At 46.5% G+C, this 15,958-nt stretch overlaps 1 protein-coding gene across 4 annotated transcripts in view; it reads right to left on the minus strand.

Moving 5' to 3' along the window:
* Positions 1-2,435: 2,435 nt before the first annotated feature.
* TANC1 (tetratricopeptide repeat, ankyrin repeat and coiled-coil containing 1) overlaps positions 2,436-15,958 on the minus strand; it is a 2,406,012-nt gene continuing 2,392,489 nt past the window's right edge. For all 4 annotated transcript variants that reach the window (XM_069616378.1, XM_069616375.1, XM_069616376.1 and 1 more), the window contains one exon: positions 2,436-5,872. In XM_069616378.1, the coding sequence (XP_069472479.1) occupies positions 4,474-5,872 (1,399 nt within the window). In that variant the 3' untranslated portion in view covers positions 2,436-4,473. The remainder of the gene's footprint in view (positions 5,873-15,958) is intronic.

Raw genomic sequence — 15,958 nt, forward strand, 5'->3', positions numbered from 1 at the left:
TCGTAACAATCTCGTTCCACGGCTAGCTTGCATCTCTCTTTGTCTTCACTAGTTTCCTTGCTCTGAACACATTACTCCCTCGTCACTTCACCAAGTGCCTGTACTGCCTCCTGTAGAGACTGGAACTCTAGATGTTGGGCATATTTGTGGAGCCTTCTGACTGTGAAACCGGCTTGCTCAGGCTACTCTCATCTCTTCTTTTTTTTATTTTTTAAACTTTGTTTATTGAGGAAACAGTTTCACAGCAAGACAATTCTCATAAGCAGTTCAATATAACGCCTTCTCTTCTCAACACCAATTCTGTTACCACTTCTTTGTACTTTCTTCGCTTTTCTTCCCACTTCCCCCTTCACAGTGTGTCTCTTTTCTTACCATCTCCCTCAGTCACCCATGCTTTAACCACCTCTTGCGGGTTTCACCTCCTCCTGATGCACTTTAACCTCCACCTCTTTGATTTCACTGACTATTCACATCTTTCTCTTGTTTCAGATTTCTCTCCTCTCACTTCCACCTAATCTTTCACTGTTGTCCCCAATTTACTTCCACATCCTCTTTGTGATTTCTCCAACTTCCTCTCCCACCAGACCCTGAGGTCTGTCTTTCACTCTACAGCATCTAGGGCTCTCTCTGGCCCCTTAGGTTTCTTCCTCTCTGACCCCTGGGTTTCTCTATCCCATTTAGGCACTCTGCTCTCCTCCAAGACCCTTCCTTCTCCTTAGTCACTTCTGCTGCGACTTTCCTCTGCCCTCCTAGAACATTTTCTCTGTATTCTCCTTCTGTGTAGCCTCCAGTATGCTCTTCCCTGACACTAGGTTATCTCTTCCCTGTAGGCCCAGTCTTTCTACGAACGTTGCTCTTGCATCTTCCAGCTGGTCACAGACGAGTTGGGTTTCTTGAATGACTCATGCCTGTAGTTAGGCCCATGTGAAACGTCCCTGCCATGCCCTTGGGAGTGCTTGGGGTGGGCCAGGGGATCCTAACCACACTGTCTCACTGACCAGAAAGCAAATCCATCCCCCTTATTCACTCTATCCCTAACAAAGAGCAAGGCAAGGTACTTTGTCACAGGACATATAGTAAGGAACAGTTTGAAGAAGGTTTTCATCAATGCATAGCTTAGTTTGGGCAATTATGCGGAGGGCACCACACAGAGGTGTTTTGCCAAATATTAAAAGGTGCTGGGATGGTGCATGGACAGAGGTCTGGGGCTTAGGGAAGGAACTTGGCCTTGAAGCCATTTTCCTTAAGGGCCCCCTCACCCCTGCATTCTTTAAGAGTATCAAGTAACATGCTCATGTGGCATGCAGGAATGATCACAGATGTGCATGATAACAGCATGAAATTAGAAAGGAAATCCAATGTTTGTGAGATGGCTCATGGGGTGGGAGGCATGTGTAGATTGTGAAAAAGTGGGGTGGCGGGAAGAAGTAATGGGATTGGGATCTGAACAAAAACAACGAGTTTAAATGATGCTGCTATTTGCTCTTGAAGGACTGGGAACAGTTAAGTGTAGGACATTACGCTCTGGGGGCATGTGGTGATATGCATCAAAAGCAGCAGAGAGGTCCAGGTGACTGGGCATAGTCACCAACTGGGCCATCATCCTACGTGATATGTGCCAGTCAAGGCAGTTTCCAAATTCCATTCAGTGTATGGAGAGGAAGACTGTCAGGGTAAAGCATAGAGAGGTAGTCTAGAAAGTACTGGGTTTTAGGATTTGACTTTCTTCAGACTCTTTGAGGGATGATGGTGACCGAGCAATAGTTTCCTGGCATGGTTGGGGAAAGGAAAGGTTTTTCTTTCTGGCAAGGCAGGACTAAAGCTTGCTTAAGAGGCCAGATAATGAAGTCGGTCCCAAGTGAGCCTTTTATAATGTTACCACTTCAAAGGAGTGGTTAATTTGGCCAATAGGGCAGGAATGGCAGAAGGAATGGCAGAGCCAGGGTTGAGGGTTAGTGATACTGGAGGAGGGTTGTGTGTGAAGTTGGAAAAAGGGATTTCAGCCAGGAGGACAGTGATGGAAACAAGAGCGTAGCTTTGTGCAACAGTTTTGGTATATCTTTCTGTATTCCCTTATGTCAAAAGTGTTGAGGCTGGAGCAGAGATCTTGGAACGGGAAATTGTGAATGCAGGGGTTTGATGGGTCTGAGGAATCTTTGATGGTTTGCAGTTGCATGTGAGATTTGTTAGGTGTAACTTTGATTTATAATAGAAAAAGGTGAATAAAGGGTATTTGGTTATGTTGTTTAGGACTCTTTGATGGCTGCTCAGTCTATATCAGTACCAGATGTATGCCGTAATCTACTCTGCAACAGAGTTGCTACATTGGTATGTTCCATATGTCACTACCTTCCTCTATTTTTCCTTGTGATAACATGCAAAACCCACTTGCAAGTTGCAAGACATTCAACATAATAAAAGTCTTGACTGGGCAATTTTCTAAAATCTATATTCATATTTTTTATTCCATATGGAAAAAGTACAGTAGCAGTGCAAAAACAAAATTACGAAACAGAAGAGAAAGATAAACATGTTGATGAAACCGAGACAATGTAAACAATAAATAAGCCATATAGCAATTGTAGGCACATTCAGTATACAAGTGAACATGTATAATATCATTTTTACAATATACACACATACAAAGGAATAAAAGCATGTTAAATAAATGAATGAAAAATATCCCATCTATATAAACTTTCCTCCAATATAGGAAATTCAGGCTTGCAGACAAAAATACTTTTCTTCTACATTCCTCACAAGGATTTAGTCTCCATTGATTTAAAGAGACACACAAACACTAGATGTCAGTCTTGCTGGCATCAAACAATACACCTGGCCTACTAAAACAAACAAGGCTTTTTGTTCCTGTACCTTATCTCTACGTATCTCTGATAAATCTCCCTCTGTACTTAAAGACCTCAATGGTGTCTATATAAAACTATATAAAGTGCTGTTACCATGGCATATTATTCAGTGCAAGAACCTGCCTGGCAATGTTTTAAAACATGCAAATATATAACTGCAATTTAATAGTTCTTAATTTCAAAATGTTATGAAAAATTAAAGGTTTTATTTACATTTAGGCTTGGTAAGCAATTGCATAAACATCTGTAAAGGTTTCTAAATGTACATTTTATCAAAGCTACATCCCTGCAAAAATATGTAATGTACAACATGCACAAAAGACGAAATCTACATGTTACTGTATGCTTGTCATAGAGCCAGCTCAAATATGTGATTTATTTTCCACTGCCAGAACGTTTAACTTTTTCCTTCAGCGTAATGCAGCTACAAGGCACTCTATGCCATAGAACCCTGGCACACCAACTGCTGATATCACTATGGTGCACACTGGACCTGTTAGCATAAACATAGCTGTATTTTGTAATACCTGAACATAAGGCAATGGAGTGGTTGAAGGCTTATTGATGCTGGTATATGTTCCATATTAGTTTTTCCTTTGTTTCTCCCAGTCTTAAACCGAATAGGAGTGGTACGTTTTAGTAGCATTATGGTCTTACTACCCCAGCACTACCTTCTGTTATATGCCCTTGTTTAAGGCCAACCTTTTTGGAAATGCATAATAGGCTTGGTAATGCCATTGGAAGCAGGATATAATGCTAGAAGTATGTAGTCGTAGTGATAACATACATTGCACTTAGTGAAAGAGGTGAGGATATATATGGAATTCCCCATAACAAAACCAACTGCCCTATTAAACAAGTCTCTGGGTATAAAATGTGCATTCCCTTCAAAGTTATTTATCCCTTTATAGATGCAAATCATCAAGCAAAGTCCCAAACACTGTGCACATATTACATATTTGATATTTCATATAATATTGCCATAAAATATTGCCATTTAAATCTGAAGTGGTAGAATCCTATTTTTCAATTCATACTGGCCAAATATATTATATATTTATTATACAGTGTATTTTCCCAAATTTATGAAGCACCTCTTGGGTCCCAATAAAATAATTGTGTCTATGAAAGTATATTATGCAGTCTCAGAAAAAGAGGTAAAGTGACTGCTAGAGTGTTAAGTGCTTATGTCTCGCTCTACCTACGAGCATGGCAAAAATGTACATTTAAGTATCAAACACTCCACCTCACCTAAAATCCCTCACATTGGTCACTCTCCTTAGTACTCCATGCCATCTCTCCCTAGAATTCCAGTGCAGATAAAACCAACAGATGCAGATTTAATGATTACAGAGCAATGTCACCTAAGGATCTTGAAATGCAATGGTCCACATCGTTACCTAGCTATCATTGTGATGTGGTTTCTTATACCCCAAAAGATATTAGATAAATGGCGAGCTGCTAACATTTATTGGTATGCATAAAAGTTCAGTAATGGCCCCAAAATATGTTACTGATAAACAGTTGTATGAAAACTAGTTAAAAAAACAAAAACAAATATGTGCTGCAAAAAAAAAGGTATTTTTCACTGCTCGAAAATATTGATTTAAACATTTGACTCTACAAAAGATCGCTTTGGTTTTGCAGAAATCGCATTTAACTGGCTCTCTTTTCCAGTGTGAGATTGTGGCAATTTTGATAGTCCATCCTTATATGGATGGGAAATGTCCTGGCTGCTTCTGATATCATGTGTATTGAGGGGCAGTAGGCTCTTGAACTCTTCGGATTCTTTCAAAACCATGCTGTGCTGAGTAATTTCTCCTGGGGCAGAGGTAAAGGTCCTCATTTGACTACTGTACCCAACTGCATGCCTGGCAGGAAAACGCTCACAGCTTGTGACTAACATACTCCCAGCAGTTGAATTGGGTCCGATTAGCCCGTCCATTGCCAGATTTTGCCAGCTGCGATTCTGTTGGATGCTCTGCTGTACGGACCTGGCGGTTTTATCTGTGATGCCCATAAATGGAGTGGGCCGTGGTCTAGGTTCTGCCGCACCACTCAAAGTCTGAACAGTTTTACCTTCTTTGCTTCTAACATCTGGTACTTTTGCACCATCATAAAAGCTGCTGCCTGAAGCTAAATTCTGAGATGAGCTGGACATGTTCATTCTAATACTTGGAGAACTTGAAGAGGATGAATGGACTAAAGAGGCATAAGGCTTTATTTCACTGCAATCGATTAGAATTTCTTCATCTGTGTTTGCTATATCCATTGCTGAATCAGGATGAATGCTCAACCGCTCAGAGAACGAACTGGAGGGATTATATAGGGATGGACTGTCCCCGGCTTGTAAATGTACAGAGTGCGACGGTGAAATCCTCTCGCTAGAAATCACCAAATGAGTCCCAGGGGCTGAAGAAAGTGCATGTGTTGCATCTAAAGGTTTACCTTTAATGCACACTGCATTAACAGAATGTCTGCCCAGCAAAGGGCTTGGAGGCGGGTGATGTAAAGAAGTCTGTGCTTTCAGGCCAAACGCAGTTCTTGTGGAAGTTTGCAAAGAGCTAGTGTGATGGCTTGTTTTGACGATTTGTGCTTGCTTTGGAGGTTGCATGACCAACCCCTGTTGAGCAGTAGCCTCCTTCATGTACTTACTATTGCCTGGAACATCCTGGGGAGACACTGGCCTAGTTTTTTGTTGAGAACATTCTGGTAAAGGATGCAAATGCTGCGATGTATGCGATGCTTGGAATGTTTCATCATATTGCATTGGTTCTTCTTCCTTGATTTCCTCAAGACTAATAGGTCTATGCAATCCTTGGCTGACTATCTCCTCATTAGCATGGTCACAGTTTTGGTTTTCTTGCTGCTGTTGTGGCTTTAGATGCACTTTCTGCATCTGCTTGCACTCATCTTCTACTCTTGCCAGAAGCCTCTTTATCTCTTGATTACTGGGACATAGCTTTGCAGCCTCATGTAAGTCAGCAAGAGCTGCAGCAAACTGCCTGTATAGATCAAAATTGGGAAAAGGATGTTAGATTATATGAAGAAAAAGAACAGCCAAACATGAATTAATACTTTAGCCTGTTATGTTTTTGAGAACCGTGAAGGTGCGTTGAGTGTTGTTTCATGATAAAACAAGTGTTAGAAAAACAACGGAGAAACAGTCAAGGGCTAGACCGAAATAAATAGTACAATCCACATCTACATTATACACCAGCGCCTACATGGTTTCAAGCTTAACAATACCTTATTCCGTGTTTAGCTCTGTGCAGCCCATATGGAAGGGACAAGAAAAATATTACTTAGCCAGCAATAGTATTTTGCAGCACGTTTCTGTTTCGCTTAGGAGTTACTAGATTCCGCAAGTAGAGTCCATCTTCAGATTCTACTATCACACTATCTTTTATAATTATTTAGTTTAGATTTAGAGGAGTAAATTAATATACACTTTTTTTTGGTAATTCTTTATTTTGAACCTTGCACACTTTCAAGCACAATCAAATAGCATACAACTGTCCAGACATAGTCCTGTCCGGTGCAGGTGATTTTACAGTACAATAAGAAAATAACCTCCCGCCCCTCCAACCCCCTGCAGAGTGTCATGCTTTCTAAATCACGGCATATCTTGGGACATTCGGGTTGCTTTCTAATATCAGCTCATGTTTATAAAGTCTATGTGTCTCCCACTTTTGAAGTACGGGGCGATCATCCTTAGTTGGCCTGCTCCTACCTCATTACTTCGCCCATCCCCACTGTCCAACCCCTCCTGAAGAGGGTCTGCCTCGTGTTGTGGTTTGCATTTGCTAAGGAATGGTGCCCATTCCATTTCCCTTGTGGGGTGCCGATCATGTAGAGCTCCCGCGAGGTTCTCCATTTTAAAGATTTCCATTGCTTTGCCAGCCCACATCTCCTCGTTTAGTAGTTCCTGACATTTCCACCCGATTACCATGCATACCGTAGCCGCAAGAAGCAGCAAGTGCGGCATATGTGGGAGACGTAACCAACCCTCTTCCTCTTCCTCGATACCAGGCAGCACCAGCAATGGCACCACACCACAGTCCTTTGTATTCCCTCCAGTGCTCTAATCCACCCCAACACTCTTTCCAGTAACACTGCACCCTGCTGGGGCATGACCACAACATATGCCAATAGTCGGCTCTCCACATCCCCCTCCAACAGGTTGGGTCACCCCGGCGTACATTTATGGCAAGCGTACTGAGGCGTATTGCCATCTGTACAGGAGTTTCGGACAGTGTGACTTATATTGGCATGTGATTGAGGTTCTGTGTGTATTTTTACAGATGCGTTCCCATTGTTTTTTGTTTTTTTAAATGTATTTTATTGATTTTAAACAACATAACTTACAGACTCTTATGGGCATTGCATAAAATATCCATTCAATTGTATCTGTATGTTGCACACCCTCCAAATCCCCCCCACCCTCATCCCAGCCTACTCCACTGACATCATGCTAACATCTTGCATCAACATTAGTTATATGCATTTGCATTTCGCTACTAATCATGCAGGACAATTACTACTGATCCGGCATTGCTCTGCGGTACAGCCATCAACTCCTGTACCACTTGATTCCAGGAGTCTAGGTCAATACTTAGTTCACCTTGGCCTCAGCGGGCTGCTTCCCGCCATACTGCGGTTTCTGCAAGCATCAATTTTACACGGTTGCTCCACCATAGGCACACTTTTGGTCTCTTGCGCACTTTCCATCCCATTGCTATTCTCTGTTTAGCCAGGATATATGCTAAGGCTTTCAGCTTACTGACATGTCTCGCGTGTTTTGGTCACGCAAAAATGAAGAGCATATAGGCCACCGGAGTACTGGTGTCCAGTGTTATACCTGCCCTGGACTAAGCCTGCGCAATCTCTTCCCAGTATTGTCGGATCTCAAAGCAAGCCCATAACATGTGCACCATATCCGCATTGATCAATCCACATTTCGGGCAGGTTTGTTCTGCTGCCTTGCTAAACTTGGCAATCCCCTTCGGGGTTATGTATGCCCCGTGAGTTATATACAGCTGTATGAATTGGAGCCTCACGTTTCTAGACACCTTTTTATGATAGGCCAATGCCCTACCTCAGACTGCATCTGTTAATTGCTCTTGCAAGTCTGCCTGCCAGCTGCTTCTGGTCTGCCTCAGCATATCTCCACTCCGTGACATAAGGAACTTGGACATGCTAGACACCGCATGGCCACCCTCCGAAATATCAGAGTTTCAATAGTGTCATCTGCATGCCACACCCAGTCTGTACCAGGCCATTTCTGCTGTAACTGAGTGAGGATTGAGGCAGGTGTGTCAAGTATTGTCCTTCGTGTATGCCCATCTCTGAGGTGGGTACACTGAAATCCATCAGTCTGCCTTCTGCCTTCGCGCAGCAAGTCTCCAACCGTTACCACTCCCATGGGTTCCCAATACTTCCTCACATTTAGTCTAAGTTGTGGGTCCTCTTCCTTCAGTGTCACTAATGGGATCTGGGGTGAATAAGGTAACTGTTTCTCTAAAAAGTGACAGGTCCTAAGCCAAATCGTCCTACCCAGTTGCAGCAGCAGTAGGAACTTCGGGGTGCACGGCACCCCCAACCATATCACCTCCTTCAGATAAAACCGGGCACATAAGGGTTGCAGCATCGTTGTCTTGGGACTGCTCACCTGATAGCCAGTTAGTAATAAATTGCAGCTGGCTCCCCACCAAATATGCCTCGAAATTGGGCACCTTTATGCCACCTTGCTCGTATGGTCTCTGCAATTTAGTCAGTGCTACTGTGCACCTTGTATTATGCCATAGGAAACCTCGACATATACCATCGAGCTTGTTGAAAGAGCCTTTAGGGATAATATACGGAATATTAGTCAAAAAGTGAAGAAGCGTCAGGAGAACTACCATTTTCAGTAATGCAGCCCTCCCCATCAACGAGAGTAGCAATCTGACCCAGAAAGCCATGGACTTTTCCACGTTCACTGCCTTTAGCGTGTTCTGTAGATATTCAGTCTTAGGGTCATGAAAGATGTCTACTCCCAAGAATCTGAATGATTTCCCCCCCCTACTTTTCCGGTATTGTAGGCAGTGCACTTGGAGAAGTACCTTTGTATGCTGCCAAGGGGAATAAGCATGATTTCTGTGCATTAATCATAATGCCTGATAAATCTGCTTAACGCTCGAACACGTCCAGAATGTACTGTAAATTGGTTTCTGGGTGCTGTAAATACAAAAACATATCTGCATATAGAGAGATTAAATTAACCTTGTTCTGTATTACTATGCCTGCATCGTGATATTCCTTCCGAAGGTACACTGCCAGCGATTCCAAGGCCAGTATAAACACCATAGGAGACCATGGACAACCGTGTCTTGTACCCTTCTCCTACTGCCATCGATCCGAAATGTGGGCTCCCGTCCTGACTCTTGCTTATGGGCTGCTATACAGCAGCTGCACCAATTTTATATACGTTGGCACCATACTGAAGCAGCATTGCACCGCATTTAGCCATGGCCATCTGACCGAGTCAAATGCTTTAACCACATCCAGTAGGCTACTGCATACGGTTGTGTGCCTCAGTTTGTATTATCTATAACATGGTGTAGTCCCCTCACGTTACACGTGATGTTATACGTTTAGCGATTACTGGCTTCATTCTATTGGCTATTAACGCTGTAAGGATTTTCCCATCCTGATTTAGCAACGAAAGGGGCCTGTACGATCAGCAGTCGGTTCTAGGCTTATTGGGCTTTAATAGTGGAACTACAATAGACTCTCTCAGCGACGCTGGCAGTTCGCCCTTGTCCAGCGCTTCATTCAACATGGCTAGCATCGGGGCTGCCACATCCGCTATGAATTCTTTGTAGAATTCACTGGGCAATCCGTCTGCCCCTGGGGCTTTGCCCGTCAGCAACTCTTTTTTTTTTTTTTTTTTTTTTAACAAACAATAAACCAAACAAATGGTGCATGTTCCAGCAGTTTCAATACACTTCTTTTTTTTAACTTCCTAACCACTACTCCCTCTACCCCACCCCCCTTGCGAGTCTATTGCATTGAACCTTCAGTTTCCACACCCTGTGGTTCGGTCACCTCGTCCCCAGGCTCAGTCGGGTCGTCCAATGACCCAAACAGTCCGGCTATCAGTGATTTCCAGGCCATCAGGGACTCATTCTCCTCCCCCCCCCCGCATTGCCACACGCTTCTTGCCATGCCGTGGTTTCGGCTTCTGCCCATTTTTGCAAGTCTTTCCACCACACCTCTTTCCTCGGCACATGACATGACTTCCATCCCATGGCAATTCTTCTTTTTGCTAGCACATAAGCCAGGTCCCTTAGTTTGCTTACGTGCCTGAGTTTCTGTGGTCTTGGGAACCCCCCCAGCAGACAGACCCACACTGTCTCCACTACTATCTTGACCCCTCTTCCTTCTAGTTTCTCCTTTACACCCCTCCTTAACCTCTCTATGATCGGGCATGACCAGAACATATGCACCATGCCCGCGTTCTCTTCGTCACATTTGGGGCATGCTTGCCGACTTGCATTATCGAACCACGATATCCTCCAAGGCGTCATGTAAGCCCTGTGTGTTATGTACAACTGTATCTGTTTGAGCCTCGCATTTCTAGACACCTTCTTATGATACCCCTGTGCCCTTTCCCACATCCCATCTCCCATTTGGGCCCCAACCTCCGTTTCCCAGTCCATTCTCAACTGCGTGACCTCCTTCCCCACTTTAGACAACAACATCTCATACAGTCTGGAAATCTCATGACCCCCCTCAGCTATATCATATATCGCGTCTATGGTGGCATCCAATTCTTCCCCCAGCACAGTTTCAGGCCACGTTCTCTTGATCCTCTGTACCATTCTGTGGTACGTAATGTACTGGCCTTCATGCAACCCAGCTACTTCCCGTAGCCCCTCAAAAGTAATACTAGAGCCCTCCTGCCAGATGTCCCCCATCGTTGCCACCCCAGCCGGTTCCCAGCGGGTCCGGAGTATCAGTCGCAGCTGAGCGTCCGCCCCTGTCAATACTACCAATGGCATCTGCGATGAGCATGGGGACGGGTCCCCCATCATTTGGCATGCCCTGCGCCACACCTTCCACCCTAGTAGCATCATTTTAGGGCGCCCCCCCATTTCCGCTCTGGGTGCCCACATGACTTTTTTCAGATAAAAGGATGCACAATCCTGCCCAAACAACCTGTGTTCAGAGGTCTCTTCGTCAGATAGCCATTTGGCAACATACTGCAACTGGCTCGCCACATAGTACGCCTCGTAGTTGGGCAGCTTAATTCCCCCTTTGTCATGGAAGTTCTGAAGCTTCCACAATGCCACCCTGTTCCGCGTACCGTGCCACAGAAAGTCCCTACACATGCTATTCAGTTTGGTGAAAAACCCCCTAGGGATCAAGTATGGTATATTCCTGAAGTAATGTAGGAGCCTCGGCAGGACCACCATCTTTAGCATCGCTCCCTGCCCCATCATCGCCAGAGGCAGCTTCGCCCAAAACCGCATGCCCTTCTCGATGTTTCTAATGGCCACTTCTGTGTTACACTTGTGCTCCTCTTCCACAGTGTGGTATATATTAATCCCCAAGTACCGAAACGTGCAAACCGCCCACGGCACTTGCAATACAGGTTATCGCTCCGATGGAATCCCCTTGTACCCCCCCCCCCAATGGGAACATGCTGGACTTCTGGGGGTTCACTGCTATGCCAGACAACACCGCATAGCTCTCCATCGCTTCAAGGATGTACTGGAGATTTTCTTCTGGGAATCAAAGGTACAGCAGCATGTCGTCTGCGTCTAGGGAAATCAGGTGCCGCTCCCCTTTCACCTCAATGCCTATAGTGTCATATTGTTGCCGCAGATAGATCGCAAGAGGTTCCAGGGCCAGTATGTAGAGCATGGGAGACCACGGGTATCCCTGTCTAGTACCCCTGCTAAGCTGCCACCTCTCTGAAATCACAGATCCTGTCTTAACTCTAGCCAGCGGTTCACTGTACAAAATCTTCGCCCACCTCACATAACCAGGCCCTAGCCCATAGTGTTTCAGGGCCGCCAGCAGCCACGGCCACCTGACGGAGTCAAAGGCCTTGATCGCATCCAAGGACATGATGGCCATTTCCTCATCCCTTCCACTGCCAAACTCAATGATCCTCTGGAGTCGCCTATGATTATTGGTGATGTTTCTGTGGGGGACATAGCCCGTTTGGTCCGGATGTATTAACTTGCTAATGACCCTCTTCAGTCTATTCGCCAGGACTGCTGTCAATATCTTGCCGTCTTGGTTCAGCATCGACACCGGTCTAAAGGAACCACAGCTACGCCAGGTTTATTTGGTTTAGGGAGAGGTACTATGACCGCCTCTCTCAGTGACTCCGGTAAGCGGCCCACCTCGAATGCTTCGTTTATCATGTCTAGCAGTGGGGGGAGGACCTCTTCTATATATATACCATATAAAATTTGCTTGGGAGCCCATCTGTCCCCAGGGTCTTACTAGTAGGCAACTGCCTCACCACCTCCCCCAGTTCTTCCAGGGTAATCGGGGAGTCCAATTCCTCTCTTTCCTCCTCGCTTATCTTGGGCAGCCCCATATCCTCCAGCGTTTCCTCTATCATTACCCGGCTGCTTTCCCCATCTTCCCCGTATAACCCTTTATAATAATCCACAAACGCTTGATTAACTCCCTCCTGGGTATCCTCTACGCTACCATCTTCCCTCTCTATAGTTCTAATTGTGGCTCTGGGGGTCTCACTCTTATATATCCACGCCAAAAGTCTCCCCGGTTTATCGCCTCCCGCATGCTGTCTCTCTATGTACCTTTTATAATTAAGGTTACACAACCTTTCCCAATATTCTGCACATTTCTGCTGTAGCTTAAGTATCAAATCTAGTTTCTCCGCTGTATCATCACCAGCTTTTAAGGCCTCTTCCAGTTTTGCTTCCGTCTCCCTCAGTTCAGCCGAAACCCCCCTGTAGGCCCTTGGATTTCGCCATGGCCGCCCCCTCATGACAATCTTAAAGGCCTCCCATAATGTCCCCGCCGAGTCCACACTCCCAGTGTTGGTTTCAAAATAGTTCACTATCTCCTCCCGCAAGTCCTCTCTAAAGAAGGGGTCCCTCAACGCCTCTGCTCGTAGGCGCCAAGTCGGGATCTTCGCCCTCGGGGGGCAATATTGCCAAGCAAGAATCAGGGGCGAGTGGTCCGAAAGGACCTTAGCCCTGTACTCTATGTATGCCGTCTCCGCTATCATCTCAGGTGATGCAAAGACATAATCCAGTCTCGTTGATAACTTCTGTGGGGCCGAGTAATGCGAATATTGCCTTTCCCCAGGGTGCCACACTCTCTATTCATCTTCCAGCCCAAAGTCATCAAGCAGTGTCTGTAGCGCCCTGGCTGCAGGGGCCGGTCTGTCTAATTTCCCATCCGATCTATCCACCCTCGGGTTCAGTACGCAGTTGAAGTCCCCTCCCCAGATCACCGCGCTACCCACACACACGCTCAGATTCGCACTTAGTGTCCTAATGTATGCCGCTGTGTTTTGGTTCGGGGCGTACGCGTTAACAATACTTATCTCCCTGTTCTCTACCAATCCCCTCAGCATAACCATCCTCCCGTCTGTCTCAGCCACCATTTGCAACCGCTGAAACGGGACATGTGGCGCTACCCATATAAGTACACCTCTTGCGTAGGCCGAGTAAGATGAGCCCACCAACACCCCTTTCCATTTTCCAGCAATCCTCTCCATCCTCTCACGTGTGAGGTGGGTTTCCTGCAGCAATGCAATGCCTATTTTTTGCCTGCGCAGATACAGCATAACCTTGTTCCTTTTTAAATAGCCATTAAGCCCCCGCACATTCCATGTGAGTATTTTAAGGTCCCCCATGGCCTGGTATGGTCCCGTTCCCTCCCCCCCAGGTATCGCTTAGCTTCAAGTTCCAATCCAATCCATATAGGCTTGCATCCCAATCTAAAACCCTTTTAACCAAAAACACACCAACCTTCCTGCTCCCTCTCCCCCCCACCTCCCATCCCTTCCCCAACACCCTCCCCCCAAATGTTGCCCAGCTCCATCCCTGGATCTCAGGTTCCCCTGCATCTAGCTCTTTCCGGCTTTCGCCTGTACTCGAAGCTCCGCAGGGTGAGGCCGCCCTAGTGGCCAACCTACTACAACTACAACTATAATTCGGGGGGTAGGGTACTTCCACCCTGCGCTCCAATAGCACATCAGTGAACTACACATTGCCAAACAATTTAAATATATGTAACTGCCACTACATTCCAGTACATCAAGTCTCTCACAATCAGCAATAGGTAATCTAACATCAGCCTCTCACAGCCAGGCCCATCGTTCTCAGCCTTCGCCTAGACGCCCTCGGGATGTTCGCTCACCGCCCTGGCAGTATGCATACCATATCTGAGTCACTTTTCGCATCCATTTTGTGTCTCTTCCGTGTCTTGACCCGGGCAGCCCTGCAGATCCAGCCATGTTGTTGCTTCCTCCGGAGTGTTAAAAAAATGCAATTTGCTCTTATGTACGATCTTCAGTTTCGCAGGGTACAGCAGCATACATTTTATCCCAGCAGCCCGTAGCCTCCTTTTGATAGTTACATAGCTGTACCGCTGCCTTTGGACCAGCATAGTATAGTCCGGGTATGCCGTGATAGTACACGAGGCCCTCTCAATCGTTCCGCCTTTCTGAAAATATTCCAATATTTTCTTGCGGTCTTTATAGTTCAGTATTTTAGCAATTATTGCTCGTGGAGGGGCCCCTGGTCTCAGCTTCTTCATAAGGGCCCTATGTGCGCGCTCCACAGCAAAACCCTGCGAGAGTGTACCGGCCCCAATTGCTTGTAGGAGTAAGTTCTCAATGTAATCGGTCGGGTCCTGGCCTTCTTCGCCTTCCGGCAAGCCCACCACGCGAATATTGTTTCTCCTCGTTCTCCCCTCTGCTGCTTCTGCTCGAGACTCCAAGTTGGCCACTTGTTGTTTAAGGACATGGATCTCCTTTGCATTGTTGGTGCTGGTGTCCGTGTTAGATTTCACCGCACCCTCCATCCAGGCAGCTTGTGGGTTCTGCCAGTCCCCTGACATCATGTCTCAACAGGGAGACTTCGATGCCCACTGCTTCGATTTTAGCTTCCAGGGAAGTGCGTAGGTCCATCATCGCAACCCCCCAAGATTACTTCAGCTCCATGATGGCTTCTAAAATCTGATGATTATCGGCCGCTGTGGCGCCCTCAGCCTGGGCCACCGGGCCTTTGGTTGCGCTGGCTGCAGGAGACTGCTGTGTTTTTGCAAAAATATCCATTGTGGGTTGTTTGTTCTTATTCTTGCCCACGGCCCCTCGCGCCGCCATATTCCGGTCTATGTTGGGTCACCCTAGCGTCCGAGTGTCTTCCCAATCGTAATTTCCGCTCTTCACCGACCGTCGTAGTGATCTGAGGGCAGTCACGACATCCTCTCACCGCTGCTAGTTGCTGATCAGTGCAGAGCGAGCGCCGCTCGTGCTTGTCGTGGTGCGGCCTGCATTTTCATACCTCTGTTGCCCTCGGGCCCCTGCCGTCCGGGACAGCCCCCGAGCCTCCACGACCCAAGGCCCACAGCCCCCAGGGGTTTTATACCGTCTTCACCTCACCATTGCCGTTCTTTCCCGGTGGCCGCCGCCTCTATTCGTCCTATTCAGGTGCCCCAGTGTCGTTTCCTTTGTTGTCGGCCATCTTGTACGACAATGGACCGAACTGTCGCCGTCGTTCGTCGAGCAATTCCTCCCGACTCCCGCTTACGATACTCTCGATCTTTACACAGTGGGCAGAGCATACATTCCCGTGCGTGTGCGATCAATTCTGGAACCAATGGCGCACTTTCAAAGGTAGTTTTTTCGGATCATCTGTCGGATCCTCCGGAGCTACACGGGAAGCACGTCCTACTCCACGGCTGCTCAAGCCACGCCCCTGCCCGTCGGCAACTCTCTTATGGTGGCTTCCAGCTCTTCTAAGGTTATGGGGGCCTCAAGCCTATCTGCTGCCTCTGCATCTATCTTGGGGCGATCTATCTGTGCCAGGGCCTCATCTATTTCTGACAAA

The sequence above is a fragment of the Ambystoma mexicanum genome, chromosome 9 (assembly GCF_040938575.1).
Source record: "Ambystoma mexicanum isolate Mex_15411 chromosome 9, UKY_AmexF1_1, whole genome shotgun sequence".
NCBI lineage: Eukaryota > Metazoa > Chordata > Amphibia > Caudata > Ambystomatidae > Ambystoma > Ambystoma mexicanum.